The sequence below is a fragment of the Onychomys torridus genome, chromosome 6 (assembly GCF_903995425.1).
Source record: "Onychomys torridus chromosome 6, mOncTor1.1, whole genome shotgun sequence".
Taxonomy (NCBI): domain Eukaryota; kingdom Metazoa; phylum Chordata; class Mammalia; order Rodentia; family Cricetidae; genus Onychomys; species Onychomys torridus.
In genome coordinates this window covers 34,459,627-34,478,448 of record NC_050448.1, presented here as the reverse complement: position 1 = coordinate 34,478,448, position 18,822 = coordinate 34,459,627, and the positions used below count along the sequence as shown (strand labels likewise).

Here is an 18,822-nt window from a genome sequence, read left to right as displayed (position 1 = left end):
TGAACACCACAAAGGCTGCTAGGACCCAAATTGTGGCAGAGCTTAACCATGACTGTCAACTTTACTCCAAGAAAGATTTTTTAAAATGTATGTTTGGTGGCTGGCATTCATGAGGAAGGAGGAGGAATGTACCAAAGAAACAAATTATGCTTGGAAATTATAACTATCACACATAGAATTCACTCCTCTTCATTTACTGTATCTGGTGTGTGTGTGTGTGTGTGTGTGTGTGTGTGTGTGTGTGTGTGTGTGTGCACATGTATGTATGGGTATGTGTGTATATATGTGCATGGAGGCCAGAGGTTGGTATTATGTGTCGTCTTCACTCTCCATCACATTTTTTGAGACAGGGTCTCTCATTGAACCTGGAGCTCAAAACTTGGCTAGACTCTCTGAGCAGTGAACTCCAGGAGCCCCCTACCTTCCCCAGTGCTGAGGTCACATGACACACCATCATACCAGCTTTTTATGTGGATGCTGGACATCAGACTTGGGTCCTCAGTCAGGCAAGCACTTTGCCAACTGAACCATCTTCCCAGCCTTCTGCTACTATGTAGATGGAATTATATCATCCAAAAAACTGTAACCCTGGAAACAGTGATTTTCAAAGTGATTTCTAAAGTCACCTCTGGACATCCATGTTTGTTCGGATGCTGAGCTCTGGAAGCTGTGCACCCAGCATAGCCCTTGGCACCCACTTCAATGTGAGCAGGATGACTGGGAAGAGAAATAGAGTGAGGCAAAAGCTAAGAAAGGCTAGACAAGAGTGTTCCTCTCAGAAAGTAGTCAGAACTAATCAGGGAGCCTAGCAATTCCCTGGGGAAAAGTTCTTCACTGTGCCTACCCACTGGGCTCCAAAAAGACCATGGACCAGTGAAGCTGTAGATTCCTATCCCAAACAAAGTTGTTCTGGTCATATTTCCCATTCAGACATGGACTGTACATTGCACAGCTGTTGGGACCCAGCTAGCACTGGACCACCAAATTATAAAGCAAAACTTAAGAGAGCAGCATTCTATACAGGTATTAATGGAAATGCAAAGAGATTCTGTCTAGTTAAAACACACACACACACACACACACACACACACACACACACACACACACACCATTCTGGTTATGGTCAGAAGACTTTAGAGTAGAGTTGGATTCAATTTCGAGTGCTTGTTAAGAATCCTCTGGCCAAAGAACACTACTCTCCATGGATAGCCTGATCTGTGTGATTGTGAAGATTTCAGTGGATACTGTCAGCTACTAAAATACCCAGTACCTCTAAGATTATTGGAAATATTGCTTGGTGCAATATGAATGAGAATAGGTTAATGGCCTTGTAAGTAAAATCCAAACACTGGTGGACAAACACAGGACACATACAAGGATAGACGCTTTATTCACATAACACCCAAATGAGGGCCAGCGCAGTGAGCAGAAAGAATCTGCTGTCTTCAATGATTCGGGGACCCGAGAGTCTTCCATGTTATGGGGCTTCTAAACATCAGGGCTTTGAGATTTGCTTCTTTGGAATGTGTAGTGCCAGCACTTCAGAACCTGGAGCAGGATGGCCAGTTTAAGGCTAGACTAGGTGTTTTAGTTTGATTTTCTGTTGCTGTGGTATATAACATAGGCCAAAAGCAATTTGGGGAGGCAAGGCTGTATTTGTTTCTCCTTTCCCAATCTTCTAGCTCCCATTTGAAGTGGGTGCCAAGGGTTATGCTGTCCTTTGGGGGTACACAGCTTCCAGTGCTTATTCTCTGAATGAACATGTGTGTCGTGAGGTGCCTTTTAGACCCCTTTTCAAATCACTGTAGTACAACTTCATATTTTTTGGGACAATGTAATTCTATCTGTAAAGGAGCAGGGGGATGGGGGGATGGCTTAGTTGGTAAAGAGCTTGCCTGACTGAGATCCTGGGTTAGTCCCCAGAATCCATATTTTAAAGAATGTAATTTAAATGCTTACAAGAATGAAGCTCAAAAAATGCTCAACAACAATGTAAAATTACACCAATGCAGAGCATCCATATAGAGGGCAGAAAATGAGATCAGAGACCAGGAGGAAAATCAGTCACAGAAACAGACTAGATAAAGGAAATAGAAAATAAGCCCATTAAAACCACAGCTGTGACTGGGCGGTGGTGGTGCACGCCTTTAATCCCAGCACTTGGGAGGCAGAGGCAGGAGGATCTCTGTGAGTTCGAGGCCAGCCTGAGCTAGAGTGAGATCCAGGAAAGGCACCAAACTACACAGAGAAAGCCTGTCTCGAAAAAACAAACAACAACAAAAACAGCTGTGTTTTTAATGCATCCAAAGAGCATAAACGGAAATTTGGCTGGGGAGGAGGCACAGCCAAGGAGAAGGGTCTTGGATGTTTTTGTGGGCCAGTCCTAGACATGACATACATGTCTTATGCTTAAAGTATTGGTCTAGCTGTGCATGGTGATACATGTCTGTAGTGTCAACACTTGAGATGCTGAGGCAGGAGGATGACAGTTTCCATCCTAGCAGTTCTAGCTTACTTTTCTGTTGCTCTGATGTAACACTTCCAGAAAGCAGTTTAGGAGAGGGAAGGGTTTAGTTGGTTTACATTTCCATTTCACAGGCCGTCTCTGAGTGAAAATGGGACGAGAGCCTGAAGCCGAGACCATGGAAGAATGTGGCCTGTCAGCTGGCTCAGTTACCCTTGTTTACAATCCAGGACCACCTGCCCAGGAGTGTTCGTGTCCATGGTGGACTAGGCCTGCTTCCATAAATTAGCTAGCCAGGAAATGCCCTGCAGACACTCCCACAGGCTGATTCGATGGAGACTGTTCAACTATGGCGCCCTCTTCCTAGGTGTGTCCCATTGACAACCAAGATCAGTCACTCCCCTAAGTTGTATAACAAGACCCTACCTCAAAGACAAAAGGAAACCCACAATGGCCACCAGAAAGAAGACCCAAAAGGGTATCTCTGCTTGACAGAGGGTCACACACAATTCTTCACCTCTGTCACTAAACACAGCTGCGTACTCCTGAACAGTGTTTCCAACACATACATCAACCCAGTCTATTGGTAAACAGTGCTTCCCACCTGTGAGACATGATCTTCATGTGTGTTTCACGGAGCAAAGCAATCTGGGCTGCCGCCCTGCAGTTTGATCCCCAGATGCTCTTTTCCTCTTCAGAAACGGGACTCACTGCCTTGGCAAGGAGGACAAGACAAAGCCACACGCCCCATTTTATCCAGGTGCTAACCCAAAGAAATACAATGATTGAAAAACAAAAATAGATTTTTATGTTGGATTTTAATACATTTTCTTGGCTTAAAAAAATATTTTAGTATCAAGTGGGTGAGTTCTTTAGTTCTGCTTTGAAGGAGCGATGGAGCCAAATTTCTCCATTTCCTGTGACTAAACAGAGGGCGAATGGAAACAGATGAGACAGTTGTTTGGCGGCATGAGAGTGGGGATCCTTGAGACGTGAGGTGAGCTCCACTGCTGCTTCGTTCCTCCCTCACAGCACATCACAGTCCCCAGAGGAGGAGGTCTCATGTTAAGGGCCGCTTCCCACAGTTGGGGAGGCAGGAGCTGGAGAAGCAGGCTGATGTTCAGAACACAGAGACTTGTGCAAAGACAGAACCCCAAATCTGCACAGCTTACCATGAGCCCCCACTGGACTCCAGGGCACAGAGTGCAAAGCAGTGGAGCAGACTGCCTACAAGCCTCCGGCCATCCCATCTGGGGCCAGGCAGAGCTAAGCGTCATTGTGTGTCACTCGGGGTATCTTTACAAGGGCCTCGGGCTAGCTAGTCTTAGGAACCTAGCTCATGGGGAAATTTACTCAGTCCAATGGAAGTCTGAAAGAGTAAGCAGAACTGTCAGCAATTTAAATGCTCATAAGAACATTATAACCCACAGTATGAAATTACTAATGCCCAGTCCAATAAAAATTATATAGATATAAGCAGCAGAAAATGATACCCAAAGCCAGGAGAAAAATTGGTCCCTAGAAACAAACTTAGAAATAAGAGAATAAAGGAAGAGAAAATAAGTACATTAAAATCACTATCATGTCTACATTCCATTTTATTAATACAGTTTATTCTTTGAGAATTCCATACATGCAAACAATGTATTTATAACATACACACCCCACTTCCTCCCAGATCTTCCCATAACCCCCTCCCAACTGCATACCTTTAAATAGATATATACATACACATATATTTATACATATATATACACACATATAATAATATTGAATTAATTTATAATTAATAACAATATAATATATGTATATATTCCACTGAAGCTAGTTAGTGCTGCCCATAAATGCATATAGATGTGGGGCCATCTACTGGAGAATTGTGAGCCTACCAGGGACCACACCCTTAGAAGAAAACAGACTCTCCCTTCCCTGGCAGTTCCCACCTTCACTAGCTCCTCAGCTAGGGGTGGGACCCATGTGCCCCTCTCCCATTGGAGCTGGAAGGTTGGCTGGCTTGATCGTGTGCAGGTTCTGTGCAGGTAACCACAGATGCTGTGAGTTCCTGAGCACAGCAGCAATCCAATCATCTGCACATGCATGCACATATTACACATACATACACGCACAGACAAAAGTCCTTCACTTGTAAGAGACACATAACATACAGAAAGAAACAAATGGCATCTCTCGTCAGATACAGGTCAAAGCATCACTTGCTAAAATACAGGAAACTTAAATTCCAATAATTTATCTTATTAAAATAGGCAAATATGTTATATGAATTTTCCTGGCCTAGATTACAGTTACAAAAACCACTGAAGTAACATAACTCCCTAAACATGAATAGAATTCATTGAAGTTCATGGGTCTTAAAACAATGACTCTTCTCTTATTCTTGTTCTATTTACTGCTAGTCTCCAGTATTCCAGACTCTTGAAAATTTTGATTCAAAGAACTAGACCACTGTTGTGAGTTCATAAACATCACAAGATGACTAATGCCACATACTCAGTGGCAGGCCCCTGAGTAAGCTTTCTAGAATGGCAAGGAATCTTTAAACGATACCATAGCTAGTCTATAGATGTGGGAAAATTTACATGAGGTGATAAAGTTTGCCCCAAATCCTTGAGGTTCCCAGCAGAGTGGGGCCTGAGAACAACATAGTGCATGGCAGAAGTTATTGGCAGCATATCAGTCAGACTTTCATGTGCATGTGATCTGTGATTATGTGGAAACCTTGATTTTTCACAAGCTGAGCTGAGTGAGTATAATGCAACCTAAAATCACAAAAAGAGTTTTTTTCCTATGTAAGATTTTAGCTAATGGCTGACTTAGAAACCAAACACACAGTTAGCAGTGCAATGAGGGCAGACCAGAAACACCCTACTTAGAGTACCAGGATGATGTCAGCCTTCGGGCTCCCTCCTAGGACACTGTAAGAACCACAAGCACAGGGATTGGATATTTAGAGTCACCGGAGACACGTGACTTTTATGCAGACAGACGAACCGATTTTTGAAAGAGCAAGAGAAGCTGCTCTTCCTTATCTATTTCTCCCCCTGCGAAATGTGTCGAACATCAACCTAAACTGAAGACTCTGGATGAAGAAAAGACGGAAAAATACAAGTCTGCCCAGCTCTGGAATCACGGGTTGAGTTTTGGAAGATGGTTTGATCTTGAAATCTTTTTTACTGGTCCTTTCTTGGCATTCGTTATCTTCTGGTTAACGGGATTGTATCTTCCACTGAAATAAAATAAGCATTGATCACAATTTTTCTGTCACCACTGTCTGCAACAACAACAAGAAACAGTATATGCCACATATGGCTGACCCATCTCCTCCGGGCTGGAGTAAGGAAGTCTTCACTGACATGTTCTGCCTACAGCCTTAGGCGGGCATGTGTTATCATCTCATGCAGTATGGGGTAACCACTGCAAATGCAGGCCCTCAAAGGGTGAGACTCCAGAAGCTGTCCAACAGGTACCCACCGTAGAAGGCCCTGTCTGGAGCAAGGTGAGGGGGGCCAATCTGCTACTTACCTTTTAATTTGAATTAAACATGGAGAGGCCAAGAAATAGAATAGGGACAATAAACCAATACCAATACTCAGATTTCTGTTCTTCGATCCCATGGAATCTCTGACTGACCTATGCAGCTTTGTGAAGGCGACGTTTTTGTGTTCTTCTTTGAGATAGCAGATGCTGATCCAGCTCCAGCACTTTTCAGATGTGTCTTAGCGAGTGGTCTCAGCAAAAACAACCAAGTAAAGACCTTTCATTTTCCTTCGAAGCAGGGAAACTTTTCTCTCCCCCATAAAAGTAAAGAGAAGTTGGCAAAAAAATGGCTCAAAGCAAGTGCCTTAAAAGTCTAGACATCAAACATTCACAGCAAATCTCCAGAATTTACAAAACAAACGAAGTTGGGGGCTTAGTGAGAACACTGAGTTGTGCAGAATTTAGTTTCCCCTGGCCCCACGCCTGCCCCTTACCTCCAAGAAAACAAACAGCCCATAGCTATGGTAAACCCAAGAGCCAACACCTAGTACAGGAGACGCCAACCCCTGACTGCAAAACTCTTCTTCCTTGCCCTTCTCTGGACATGGTCCAGCATAGACACTTCTCTTGGAGGATTTGCTGGAACAAACTGAAGCCCTGGTTAATTTCATGGCTAGTACTATTTAAAACTAAGCTAACCAGGAAAGTTCAAAGGCTGGGGTGGGCACTAACCTCCAGCACATGTCTTCGAATCTGGAACACCATACCCGTGTGTAACTGTATGTCCCTAGACTCGTGTGTTCTTGGGAAAGACCTGACAAGGACCTAAGCTCTCACCTCTGGCTAAATTTACAGTGCTGCAAACGCAGAAGTGAAGGCGAAGGCAGAGCTCTGATGGTCCTGGCTGAGTATGGAGAGCCGGTCCAAACACACATGCCAAGTGTCCCCCCCCCCCCCCCCCCCCGGAAGGAAGAGCGTTAGTGGTTCCCGGAGCTTTACATTTTTATGTTAATCCTAAGGTAATCACTTAGCTAACCCAGCAGAAAATGAAGTGACCACTCATGAGAAAGAGCACCAACTTCACAGAATGAAGTTTAGAAAGTCACCCCATAACAGCAGCCTTCAGCCCTGGGGAAGAGAGAGACTCTGAGATTCAGAATAGGTACTTGATATTATATAAAATGACCAGTTTTGATGAAACAGAAGAGATCACCAAAAATACAGACACCATAAAGATCGAATGAAAGAAGGAAAACAAAGATGTCAATAAAACCTCAGTTTAAACCATGAAACGCGGAAACATACTTAAAAATCAATAGCAGGTGTAGGGGGGGAGCACTTCAAGATACAGCAATCAGTGCTAATTTTCTGCAAAGCAACCCAGCAGCGAATTTAAAGGAAATTAAAAGGCTTCTGCACAGCAAGAAGACAACCAGAGAGGCGAAGAGAACCACAGAAGGGAGAAAGTCCTGGCCAGCTCTATTTCAGACAGGGCATTAATAGCTAGAATATGCAAAGGAATGCAAATATTAACCTCCCGAGCCCCCAAACTGCCAGTCAAGAAATGGGCCAGTGAACTGAACAGGTGGTTCTCCAAAGAAGAAAAATGGTGAATAAAAATTTGAAAAGGTATCCAACATCTTTATCCATCAGAGAAATACGAACAAAATGACTTTAAGATTCCATCGCATCCAATGGCTTTCAGCAGGAAAATTAATGGCAACATTCATTGATGGGGATGTGGGGAAAGGAGAACCCTAGTCCTCTTTGGTAGAAGTACCAAGAGCATGGCATGGTTGTTTCTTTAAAGACTAAAAATAGAATTACCACCCACATCTACGTGCTGCTTCTGAGACATAACCAAAGGACTCTAACCCGATGACAGAGAGAGATGTGCATAGCCATGTTCACTGTTGCCCTGTTCACAACAGCAAGGAAACGGAGTCAGACTAGATGCCCATCAACAGATGAGTGGTGGAAATGTGACACATAGACACAATGAAAATTTAATCACCCATGAAAATGAAACTTAGATGAAACGAGGTAACAGGGCTAAAAGTGCCATGTGCTCCGTCCCATGTGCGGAGCTCAGCTTCTAATTTTTATGTGTGTTTGTCTAGTGTGGATGCCAAGAAACCAAGCAGAGGCCCTTCAGGGGGAAGTAGTTTTGAGGGAGAAGAGAGGGAGGGTATGAAAGTGGAAAGGGGCATCCTGAGGTTAGAAGATGACAACAGCAGGTACAGAGAGGGAGGATGGGTGGGGCTGGAGGGACCACTTAAACCTAAGTATATGTGAAAATGCCACAAGGAAGCCCGTTACTTTGTATTCAAATAAATAAAGAGCACATATAAAACTCCATCAGGAGTATCCATAGCAATATTATTCACATTATCACAACTATATAGATAAGTCAAACCCACATCAACGGATGATTGGATAACCAATGTTCTATAAAAATCTAGGATGCTAGCTAATCACCATGATAAATCTGGCTGTGCTCAACATGGATTATCTTGAGAACAAAAGCTAGATAACCGAGCCACACCCTGCACACTCTCTTGTGACATAATAATAGGAAACCCCCACAGGAATAGAAAGATTAGTGACCCCAAGAGCTAGAGGGTGAGAACTGACTACTAATAGGTATGACACCTCTTTGGGAGTTGTGGGAGAGCGTTGTTCTAGACTCAGTGGCAATGGTTACTCAACCTGGAGAATACACACACAGCTTTACTGTGTGTGACTGCAGACTGCTTCAGTCACATGCAAATATATATATGTGGGATTAACAGATTACAGTGTTGTTCAGTTGTGCTCAATAAGGTTTAGAAACCATTTTATATGTGGGTATTACGTAACTGATTCTGGCATGCCAGCGTTACATAGTTGTCTGCATGCTCAAATTATTGTTCATACTTCTTTCTCTTTTTACAAATGGATGCTTTCTTTTCTGCTTCCTTTTTGTAGTTACTAACGTGCTACACAATGGAAAGGAAAGAAATTTGAGATTATTTATCAAGTTAAGAGTTTTTTTCAAAAATCTTCTAATTCTCCTATCAACTATCCAGTACAGATTTCACCCTCATTTTACCAGGAGGTAAACTGAGTCTGAAAGTCACTACTCTTATAAAGCCACATTGCACAGTGGTAAAGGAAATGGATTTTCCCTGCTCCAAAGCCAGGCAGTGTAAAATTGCATCAACCATCATGCTTCTTGCTTTATTAAAAGAATAATACTGAATATACTGTTCTTTTGACTTGCAGACTTCCACAAGCTAGCTTATCATGGGATTTTTACTCTCATTAAAATGATACAAAACTGCACAATTCATAGAAAATATTAAAAATGAATAAATACAAATCATCCATAACCCTACCAAATTATTTTACACTATACTTTTATTTACTATTATAAATATTCTACATCAGTTCTATATTCTAGAATCTGCATTCTAGAATCTTCTAGAATCCATTAGAACTTCTTAATGCCGTCACAGTTGATTGAATTGTTGTCTTAAGATTGCAGATGTTGCCTGTATTTCCTATATCTGCTTCTTGTCTTAAAAATAAGTTCCCCAAACAATCTGTCCCTCAGTGAGCCACCAATTAATGTCCCACAGATGCTTTTATTCTGGAGAGTGGAGGACTGCTCTGTCTTCCTTGAGGACCTTTGACTACTATATAAAACTTTCATCAGCAAAGCGAAGAGGAGGCTGCATCACAAAGAAAAAGAAATGTCACCGTTGGTTCTTGGCTGAAGTTGCTGTGGTGCCCATCACCATTTGAGTTCCTTATTGGCAAAGTCCGGTTGTCACAGTTGATATATTCCATGGACTACAATCCAAAGCTACCTACCAGCTTTGTAGAATTTTGGGAGTAACTTCCAAACTTATTGCTAAAGAGTATTTCCCTTAACCATGTTAGCAATCCTTTATAAACAGTATGTGCAAGGATCTTTGACATAGATCGTTCCGCGAGATGGAGGCATCTTCTTCACTTACAGCCACAATTTCACAAAGTCGGACTACAATTGGTGATATTCAACTGGGCAGAATCACTTTTTGATTGATGTTTGAAATAGAATTTCTCTTAACTGGGTTGCTTCTAGTACTCTGATTTATCCTGAGTGTCAAGCAGTATCATAAGCCAGTGTTTGAACATCGGTACTGCTAATATGGATGTTGCCTGTGACCAAAGGTCAGTGTGTTAAATGTGAGCCCTGGCAGTGCTAGTGGGAGGGAGGCTGTGGGATCTTTGGAGTCTGGGTCTAGTGGGAAGTCTTGGGTCACTGGAAACCTGACTTCGAAGCCAATGGGGGGAGCCAGACCCTTCCTCTTTGCCTTTTCTCCCTGCTGTGTGTTTCTCTCCACCTTGCACCACCAACCATTAGTGTGCTCCTTGATGCAGGCACAGCACAGTGAGAGCAACCAATCCAAGACCAGAGCCTTTCAAACTAAGGCTAAATTAACCTTTTAAAAAAATCAGTGAATTACCTCAACCTCTGTGTTACAGACGCAAGTTGATGAGCCCATAAGAGAATGTTAACCAGAACAAACGTAAAGGCCATAGCACTTGAGTTTAAAATATCATCCAAAACATGGCATGTACAAAAGTATGCAAACTATAAGCTCAAAGACCCAGGAAGCATCTGAATTTAACATTCCACTAACTGCTCCCCAAGCTTATAGATAAAATACTGTCATCCTACTGGAAGGCCCTCCTGGACTTCCTAATTCTCAGCCCCATTTGTGAAGACCATCCTATGTTTCTACATCAGCTTACTTCTACTTCGTTGAACTTTATGTGAATGGAAGCACATCTACATACTCCTTTACAGAAGACTATGAGAATTACCCAAATGTTGTATAAATGGTATTTTATTACTATTACTTACATAGTATATATACATAGACATAACAATCCATTCCCTACTGATGAACATTTTAGGATTTTTCTACCTTTGACAATCATGGATAAAGCTGCTATGACATCCATGTGCAGGTCTTATGGTGTAAATGCACCATTGTATTTGGAAGTAGAATTGTTGACAGACAGACTAGGTATATGGACAGCTATATAAGTAGATACTAAACACCATTCCCAAGCAGCCATCTAAATTCACACTCCACCAGCTCCCACTTCAGTGTTCTGGCTGTGCCTCACAGTCACCACCATCCTCTGTAGGTGAGAGATGGGGCTGACACCTCCTAAATTCATAGGCCACTTGGGGTCAACTCTGCTGTGAGGTGCTTAGCACCAACGTTAGTTATATGACTCAAATTTGAGTAATCAACAAAAAGAAGGCTATCACATTCCATGGTCAGGTCAGTAACTTGGAGACAATATTTTAAGGCAGTCTCAACTACATACATGTATTCAAATATCTACTCAGGAAGATAGAGAAGTTCCTGTTGGGTGAGGTCCAAGGTTGCTGATAGTTTCAGACAGCAAAGTCCTTAATGGTCCAGCTGCTTGACCACTCATCAGATCAGTAATCTGTTCAAAGATTATTAAACAGCAGTCTACAGTGGATAATCTCTCCACTGCTGTGGGATGTTCTATATGTCAAATGTGTTGCTCTGATTGGTTAAAATAAATAAAGTGCTGATTGGCCAGTAGCCAGGCAGGAAGGATAGGGTAGGCGGGACAAGGAGGAGGAGAATTCTGGGAAGTGAAGGCTGGGGCAGAGAGACACTGCCAGCTGCTGCCATGACAAGAAAGATGTAAGGTACTGGTAAACCACAAGCCACGTGGCAAAGTATAGATTAATAGAAATGGGCTAAATATAAGAGTAAGAACTAGACAATGGTAGGCCTGAGCTAATGGCCAAGCAGTTTAAATAATATAAATGTCTGTGTGTTTATTTTATAAGTGGGTTGTTGGACTAACAGGGCTTGGTGGGGGCTGGAGAGAAGGTCTCCAACTACACTCCACCATTCAGATTCATCACAGACAGACAGAATGGATGGGAATGAGCAGCTCAGAAGGTTGTGAGGTAACTGAATGAATGAGAGTTCCCAGCCCAAGGCATCTGCCTCCTACATCAGCACCTCAGGCTCAGCTCAGATCTATGGCTCAGAGGCCCAAACAAGCAGATGGAGGCATGGTGTATGGTCACTGCTCCACAAGGGGGCAGGTGGGGATGGGCACCTTGGTGATCTCCTTGAGCATCCTTCAGTCAAACCCATAGAGATCTGAGATCTGTCAGGAAGCAGGTCCCTCAGTATGATGCCTTCAGTAGCATATGACTTCAGACTCAGTATGACGTGATTTCAGAGTTTACTCTCTGACATAGCCAACCTCAGGAGTATTCAGTGAAAATCCAAACTGTCCTCAGAGTCAACGTCTGCGGATGTTTATGGATATGCATGCACACCAATGTAGTAAGAATAAGGCTTAGTTTCATTTCTCAAGTACCTCTTCAGTGTCAAAGAAAATTTCAGAATAGTAGTAGTATATGCTAAAAAGAGATTTGGATTAGAGTAAAGATAAAAATAAAAGGTAGTTATGTAAGGTGGCTGTGCAGAGAACAGCTGAGGTAGCAGCTGGGAACTACTGTCCTCAGAAAAGATTGCCCACGAGGCGCCTAGTGGCAGCAGTCCTCTCTCCTAGTAAAGCCTTGCCTTGGGTGGGAATAATGCCCCCGCACACCTACACTGTTGATCACACCTGCTTATCTTCTTGGAGTCTGGAATGTCACTAGGAGTTAGGTAGATGAGTGATCCTGGCCAACAGAAACCCTGGATGCTGTGCAGCCCATGAGCCTCTCCAGGAAATAAAGGGCTTGTGTGCTGTCAGCTTGCCATGGTAGCTCATTATTGGAGGGACTAAGTGTGTCAGTGGGGTTCTGCTTAAAGGACAGAATGCCACAACTTGGCACCTAGTTCTCAGTCTTTACTCTAGGAGCCTTTTTCCTTGTGGAGTTCAATTGTGTCTTCTCTCTGTGACACATCCTAGCTCTAGTTCAAATACGTCCTGAGTTCTGGAACCTACCACGGAGTCCTTTACCACCAAGATGGTCTTGGGAATCTCAGACATAGTGGTTTGATTCTTTTTCCATCAAGATCATTTGTCAAATTTTAATATTTAAAGTACACTATGATTCCATGATAAAAATGTGTAAAGAAAATTAATTGTAATTTAAATAAGTAATGATTATTAATGAAAAAATGTACTTCAATCCATCTAGCTGAGAATTGGGCAAAATTGACTACAGCATTAATCTTTACCAAAGAAACCCATCATGTTCCATATCCCTTGAGTACCCCTTGTCTTAACCGTGGTTGGACAGGATTGATTTGTAACTAACTACATCTTAGGTTAATTTTTCAGTGTCCTATTTGAATATGCTCCCACACACGGAGATAAGACAAGCATCTGGTGGCTCCATGTTTTCTACAGGACCTGGAGAGTTCAGAAGCATATATAGTCTCAGAAATACCTAAAAGTTCCTTTGTTCTTCATCATAAAGTGGCTTCATTTACATGGGATGTGTAGTTTAAACTGTACTGTGGCCATAGCAACAAACATGTTTGCCCTCTGAAAAGGTCAAGGCAGACAGCAGTTTTGTCTGTAACATGTTAGTGGTGAAGTTTTAACTCCTCCGTGGGTTCTATGCTGCTTTCGTTTAACATGTCACCTAGTTTGGAGACTAACAGTGCTTCTGGGAGTTCAAATCTCAAATCTGGAGTGTGAGCTTCTCTGGAGTCAGTTACCATGTGTGCATTTTTATGCATTGCTATACCATCCAGAACCCAGCTTGCAAAATATAAAGGACACCTGTTGCATGAGTGCCGTTCGCGGGCGAGTATAATTAGCTAGCAAGGGGAGGTCTACCTAGACGTACGTTTTCACCAGACTGTCTTTCATTCTAGGCAGCGGATCCATCTGTTGTCTTTTAGAAACTTGATTTAAGCCAGAAACCTGAAATACAAAACCAACGTATTATTTTCTTACTCCCCGACTGATTTCTGGATTCCAAGTGTCCATTTTCCGTCAATTTCTTTCACAAACGTCTCTTAGCATGTGTAGAAGCTGCTAAGAGTGGCAGGAAGTTCAGCCATTTTCTAAAAGGATCAATGTTTTAAGTTTCTGTACAAACCCTCTCTGGGCCCCATAGTCCATGTTACTTTTCATTTAAATACAGAAAAAAACTAGGGAAGCCAATCACTCATGTGTGTGGACCACTAGGCATTTCTGTAGTACACATTAAACATACATAAGACAAGTATCCTGCCAGCAAAGCAGAGAAGGTCAGGAACACTATATAGTGGGAAAGCAGAAAGTAGGATACTGTGTTCATTGCATCAATTTTGTCATTTTCCCAGGATAGGTGAATGGCTGCCTCAAGCAATTCGAGAACACTGGAGGCTGATCAACTTCCAGACAGCCACTGAAGCCTGAATGAATGAGTCCATACTGGAGAGAAGAAATTCAGTGATAGAAACCAAAGACAAGAGCATCTGAGGGGCCAGGAGTGGCGCATAGGACATCATGTCAACAGTACAGAACCACCCAACACTGTCAGTGAAGATCTGTGTCACAGCCACCAGCCTAACAGGTTAAGGCAGAGAGTGGGACAGCTGGCTTCCAGGGGTGCTCATACACTCTTTTGTATGTAAACACCACACATGAGCACAGATGTGACATACACACAACACACACATATAAAATAAAAGAGAATCTAGACTATCTGGACAGTCCTACAGACCTGGGTCTCTATTTATCACTCTCATGCCCTTGCTAAAATTCTATGTTATTCGGAACAAGCACTAAAATGTGAATCTATCGGGTCTCATAACTCTGAAAAGGCAGTCCTGCTGCACTCTTTAATAATCCCTTGTGTCTGTGGTCCTATGACAGGGTCTCAAAACACGGTGTGTAAGTGAGAAGACCTTTAGTGGGGGAGTCAATGTCGTCCAAAACACGCCCATCTCTGTTGTTAAGTTACAGGTTAGACATAAGCAGGCTTGGAAGACGCAGGAACTGGACCCTCCCTCACAGTCAACAACTTTAAACCAAGAACTAGAACAGACTGTAATTACTGGCTAGACAAAGGACACATCTTTGACCTTGGAAGGAGTCTGACACCTGAGCTGCCTGGAGGTCCACGAATGGAGAACTTCTAAACCTGGCTGAAGAAGTCCTGAACCGATACAGGGTTACTCTATCACAGGAGGCTTTCTGGTAAAGAACAAAGACACATCATTGCTTCCTCCTCTAAACAAAGATCCAAACAGGCCTGTCAATCACCTGGACAGGAGAAAGTCCCCCAGGAAAAGCTGCTTGTTCTGGGGATTTTAGAAAATAGTATAATGGCTGCCTATCGTGTAGGTCAGGCCCGGGGTCTCTTTGGCCATTGTGCGCTCACACCGCTTGAGAGTGCATTTACTCTGCAATAAGCCATGCCTGTCCTCGGCAAGGCTCTTTATCTGTCTAAATTCATCCGATAGAGATCGCAGGAAGCGGGGAAAGGAAAGCAGAGACTGAATCAGGCACAAACACAGTGGATGGAGAACGAGACAGTCAGAATGAGCACTACAGACGTACCCACAGCAGACTGGGCAAACACAGCTCCCACAGGATCAATTATTTATGCACTCGGGTGTGGGAAGAACAAAACTCACCCATTAACCTTCCCAGTCACTGCAGTCTGCGCCTGGCCAGATCCACCTTTGATGATAAAGATTAACAATTCACTCTAGAGTGAAATCCTCATTAACATTTATACTGGGGTCAGGATTAATGCCCTCCTGGAAAGCTGCTGGCTTTGATTGTACATTCAATGAGTCTGTACTCTGAGGAAGATTAGTCAGCCTAAGTGGGTTTTGTTGTTGTTGTTTGTTTTTTAAGAGAAATAAAGGGAAATAGATGTTTCAGGGGCAAAAGACTTTCACTTTTCCCCTTAGACAAAATCTTCAAGGGTGTTTTACGTGAATGGACTTTTTCCTAGTAATGGGCTTTTATCATCAGTGTGTAAATGCTTCTGAACACTGAGTTTGATAGTCTTCATAGTAAACAAGAAGAGTCAGGCACCCTGTCTGACCTCCGCAGGGACATACTGTTGAGTAAAGCAAACGCATGTGTTAGCTGTAAGAGACCCCAGTAGAAAGCCCATCCCAGAGCAAGAGCCTCCAAAGCTCAGGAAGGGGCAGGGAGGTAGCATCCTCCACTTGCTGGAGCTCAGAGCCTCGAACCTGTCAGATGCATCACTCTACTTTTCACACACAGAGCTCTCTACACACTCCGCCAGACTGGGAGACCGAGGGTACCAGATTCTTCCTCAAGGGAAGGAAAGAAGTTAAGGTCTAGAAAAGTCACGTGGCAAGGAGGGCCTGGAGAGATGTCTCAGGAGCTAAGGGCTCAGATATTGCAAGCATGAGGACTTCAGTTCTAATCTCCAACATCCAAGCCAAAAGCCAGGCATGGCTCTGCCCTCCTGAGTTCTAGCTGGAAGGAGGAGTCGGGCAGATCCCAAGAGCTTTTAGGCTGTCAACCTAACTGAAATGGTGAGCTTCCAGATCACCGGAAGACTGTCTCAGGGCAACGAGGCAGAGAGCAATGTATCCTGCTCTGGCCCACATGCACACACACATTCACACACACTTTTACTCACACACTGACACACATACACTCTCACACACATTCACACATACACTCACTCACACATACACACATACTTACATACACTCACACACATTCACACACACACATACACACACACACACACATACACTCTTATACACATTCAGACACTCATAATTTTAAGAAGTAACAAAGAAAAGAAATGAAGAGCTGGATTCAAATCCAGAGTCTGTCTGGCTTCACAGTCTGTGGTCAAGGCCTCCTAGAGAAGTTAATGTTCACAAGAGACCTTGAGATGGAGCGGAACAGGCTCCAGTGAGAAAGTGTGTCCCGAACGAGCGGAGTGTGGGGTTAGAGAACAGGCAGGAGGGAATCTGTGCTGCAGGTACAAGCCTTGCTTCCCAGCCACTGCCCAGGACCAGGAAGTCGACACTGATTGTTATTATAGGGTGGGAGATGACAGGGACGGACTGTCTTGTTCCATTCCCTGCTTACTTTGTTGACACTAAGCCCTTGCCACTGTAACCCTAATTTTCATTCCTAAATTCCTCCCACATTTGCCCTTTGGGGCTCCAGTCCCCACACCTAGCTCCTCCCCTGAATCATTTCATAGCTCATTCTCTAAGCTCTGTAGCACTGTAGCAGATTGATCTTATGTCCCTAGGTCCCCTGTCTCCCTGCCTTCCTAGCTACACTCTCCTTCTGGCTCCCTCCACCACTGATGGCTCTTCAGAACTATGGCCTGAACTGTCTTTTCTTTTGCCTTACAAGTGGTCCCTACTGTACCTCATTCTTTCCATGTCTGCAATTACTATCTGTGTGCCAATGATTTCTAAACATCTCTTTCCAATCTAGAATATTCTTCTGGGATTCACACAGCCATCTGATGTCTGGATACTTCTATTTGGACAATATTTACTGAAAAGTGAATTCATGTCCCAATCTTAAAACGAATAGCAAAATAAAGTTAATATAAGTTAAATATGCATGTAAGCATAAAGGTGTCTATATATGTGCTGCGCGGTGTGGTAAATGTTATAAAGCATTCGGATGAAGACAGACTTTTAAACCATGAGGAACCCAAAGTCACAGCACTGGAGATGTAAAGCATGACCTCTGTAATAACACCAATGTCACAGAAGAAACTGAAAGTCAAATGGAAGCTTTCAAGAATCAGGCACACAACGTATCGATCACTTCCCACTGAGGGCTGGGCTCTGTAGCTCAGACCCACCACCACCAGTTAGGAAGTGACATGACTGGAATTTTATGACCCTGGAAGATTATCAGTTTAACCTTCACCACTGTGATTATAATCCAACTACACAAATTTATCTTTTATCCGAGGAGACCATTTCACCTCTTTATAAATTATGTCTTTCCCTTTCCAATTTCCTTATTTAGAAACCCAGGCTGTTTCCTTCCTTAATCCCAACATTTGTTTCTCAGCCAAACAAATAAGAATGGAAAAGTAAAATGATTTACAGCCAGAGGAAACTTTTAGAATTTGCAGTAAAAGGAGTTACCTGAGACATTTCTGTGATGTACGTACGGCGCTCGTTGTTGGTCCTGTGGTACGCCTATTAAAAGACAACACGTAAATCCTGCATGAGAGAGGGATAGCCACTCTAACCGGGTCATTACTAAGTCTCTTACTTTTTATATCACATGAAACAGTGTTGTAAGAACTTCATGATTGTGAAGTAGGTTAATAGGAAACACTACAAATAAATGACAGCTTCAAGAACATTGCTTCCTAGGGAGTTGAACCAACCTTGGATTCCTGCTCAAGTTTAAGTGCGTAGTCTTTCACTTGACTTTCGAGACTCCTCTTTTCTTTTTCGAGTTGTTTGAGTAATGTGTTTAAAGATTCCTGAAAATATGAACAGTGAATTTTATGTACTTGTAGTTCTAAGCAACAATAAAAAAAAAATCATTAAAATGTTGCCAGCTAATGACTGCTCTAGCCCAGTGTGACTATGATTTCATGAGCTGCACTAAGCATTTTTAAAGTAGCAGCAATAATACATAAAATAGGTATCATGTTTCTTGAACTCTGTTCCACGAATTACATTATTAAATACCTTCTGGGTTTATTTCAAAATTACATCTGTTGTCCCAAGGCCCCCAAATTGGACCAAGACCCAGAACTGTGCCTGTGCAGAGAAGTTCCTAGCAGAAGGGAAAGGTTTATAAGGTCTGAAGAGAAATCAGAATATATGTATTTACCATAGATGACTTCATTGGGTTTGGATCATGAGACAGCCTGTCCTTCTGTT

At 42.9% G+C, this 18,822-nt stretch overlaps 1 protein-coding gene across 1 annotated transcript in view; it reads right to left on the bottom strand.

The window, feature by feature from the left end:
- Positions 1-5,608: 5,608 nt before the first annotated feature.
- Ccdc169 (coiled-coil domain containing 169) overlaps positions 5,609-18,822 on the bottom strand; it is a 31,012-nt gene continuing 17,798 nt past the window's right edge. The window contains exons 5-8 of the mRNA XM_036191495.1: positions 18,318-18,416; positions 18,070-18,123; positions 13,806-13,882; positions 5,609-5,708 (exon numbers count right to left, since the gene is read on the bottom strand). Of these exons, the coding sequence (XP_036047388.1) occupies positions 5,609-5,708; positions 13,806-13,882; positions 18,070-18,123; positions 18,318-18,416 (330 nt within the window). The remainder of the gene's footprint in view (positions 5,709-13,805; positions 13,883-18,069; positions 18,124-18,317; positions 18,417-18,822) is intronic.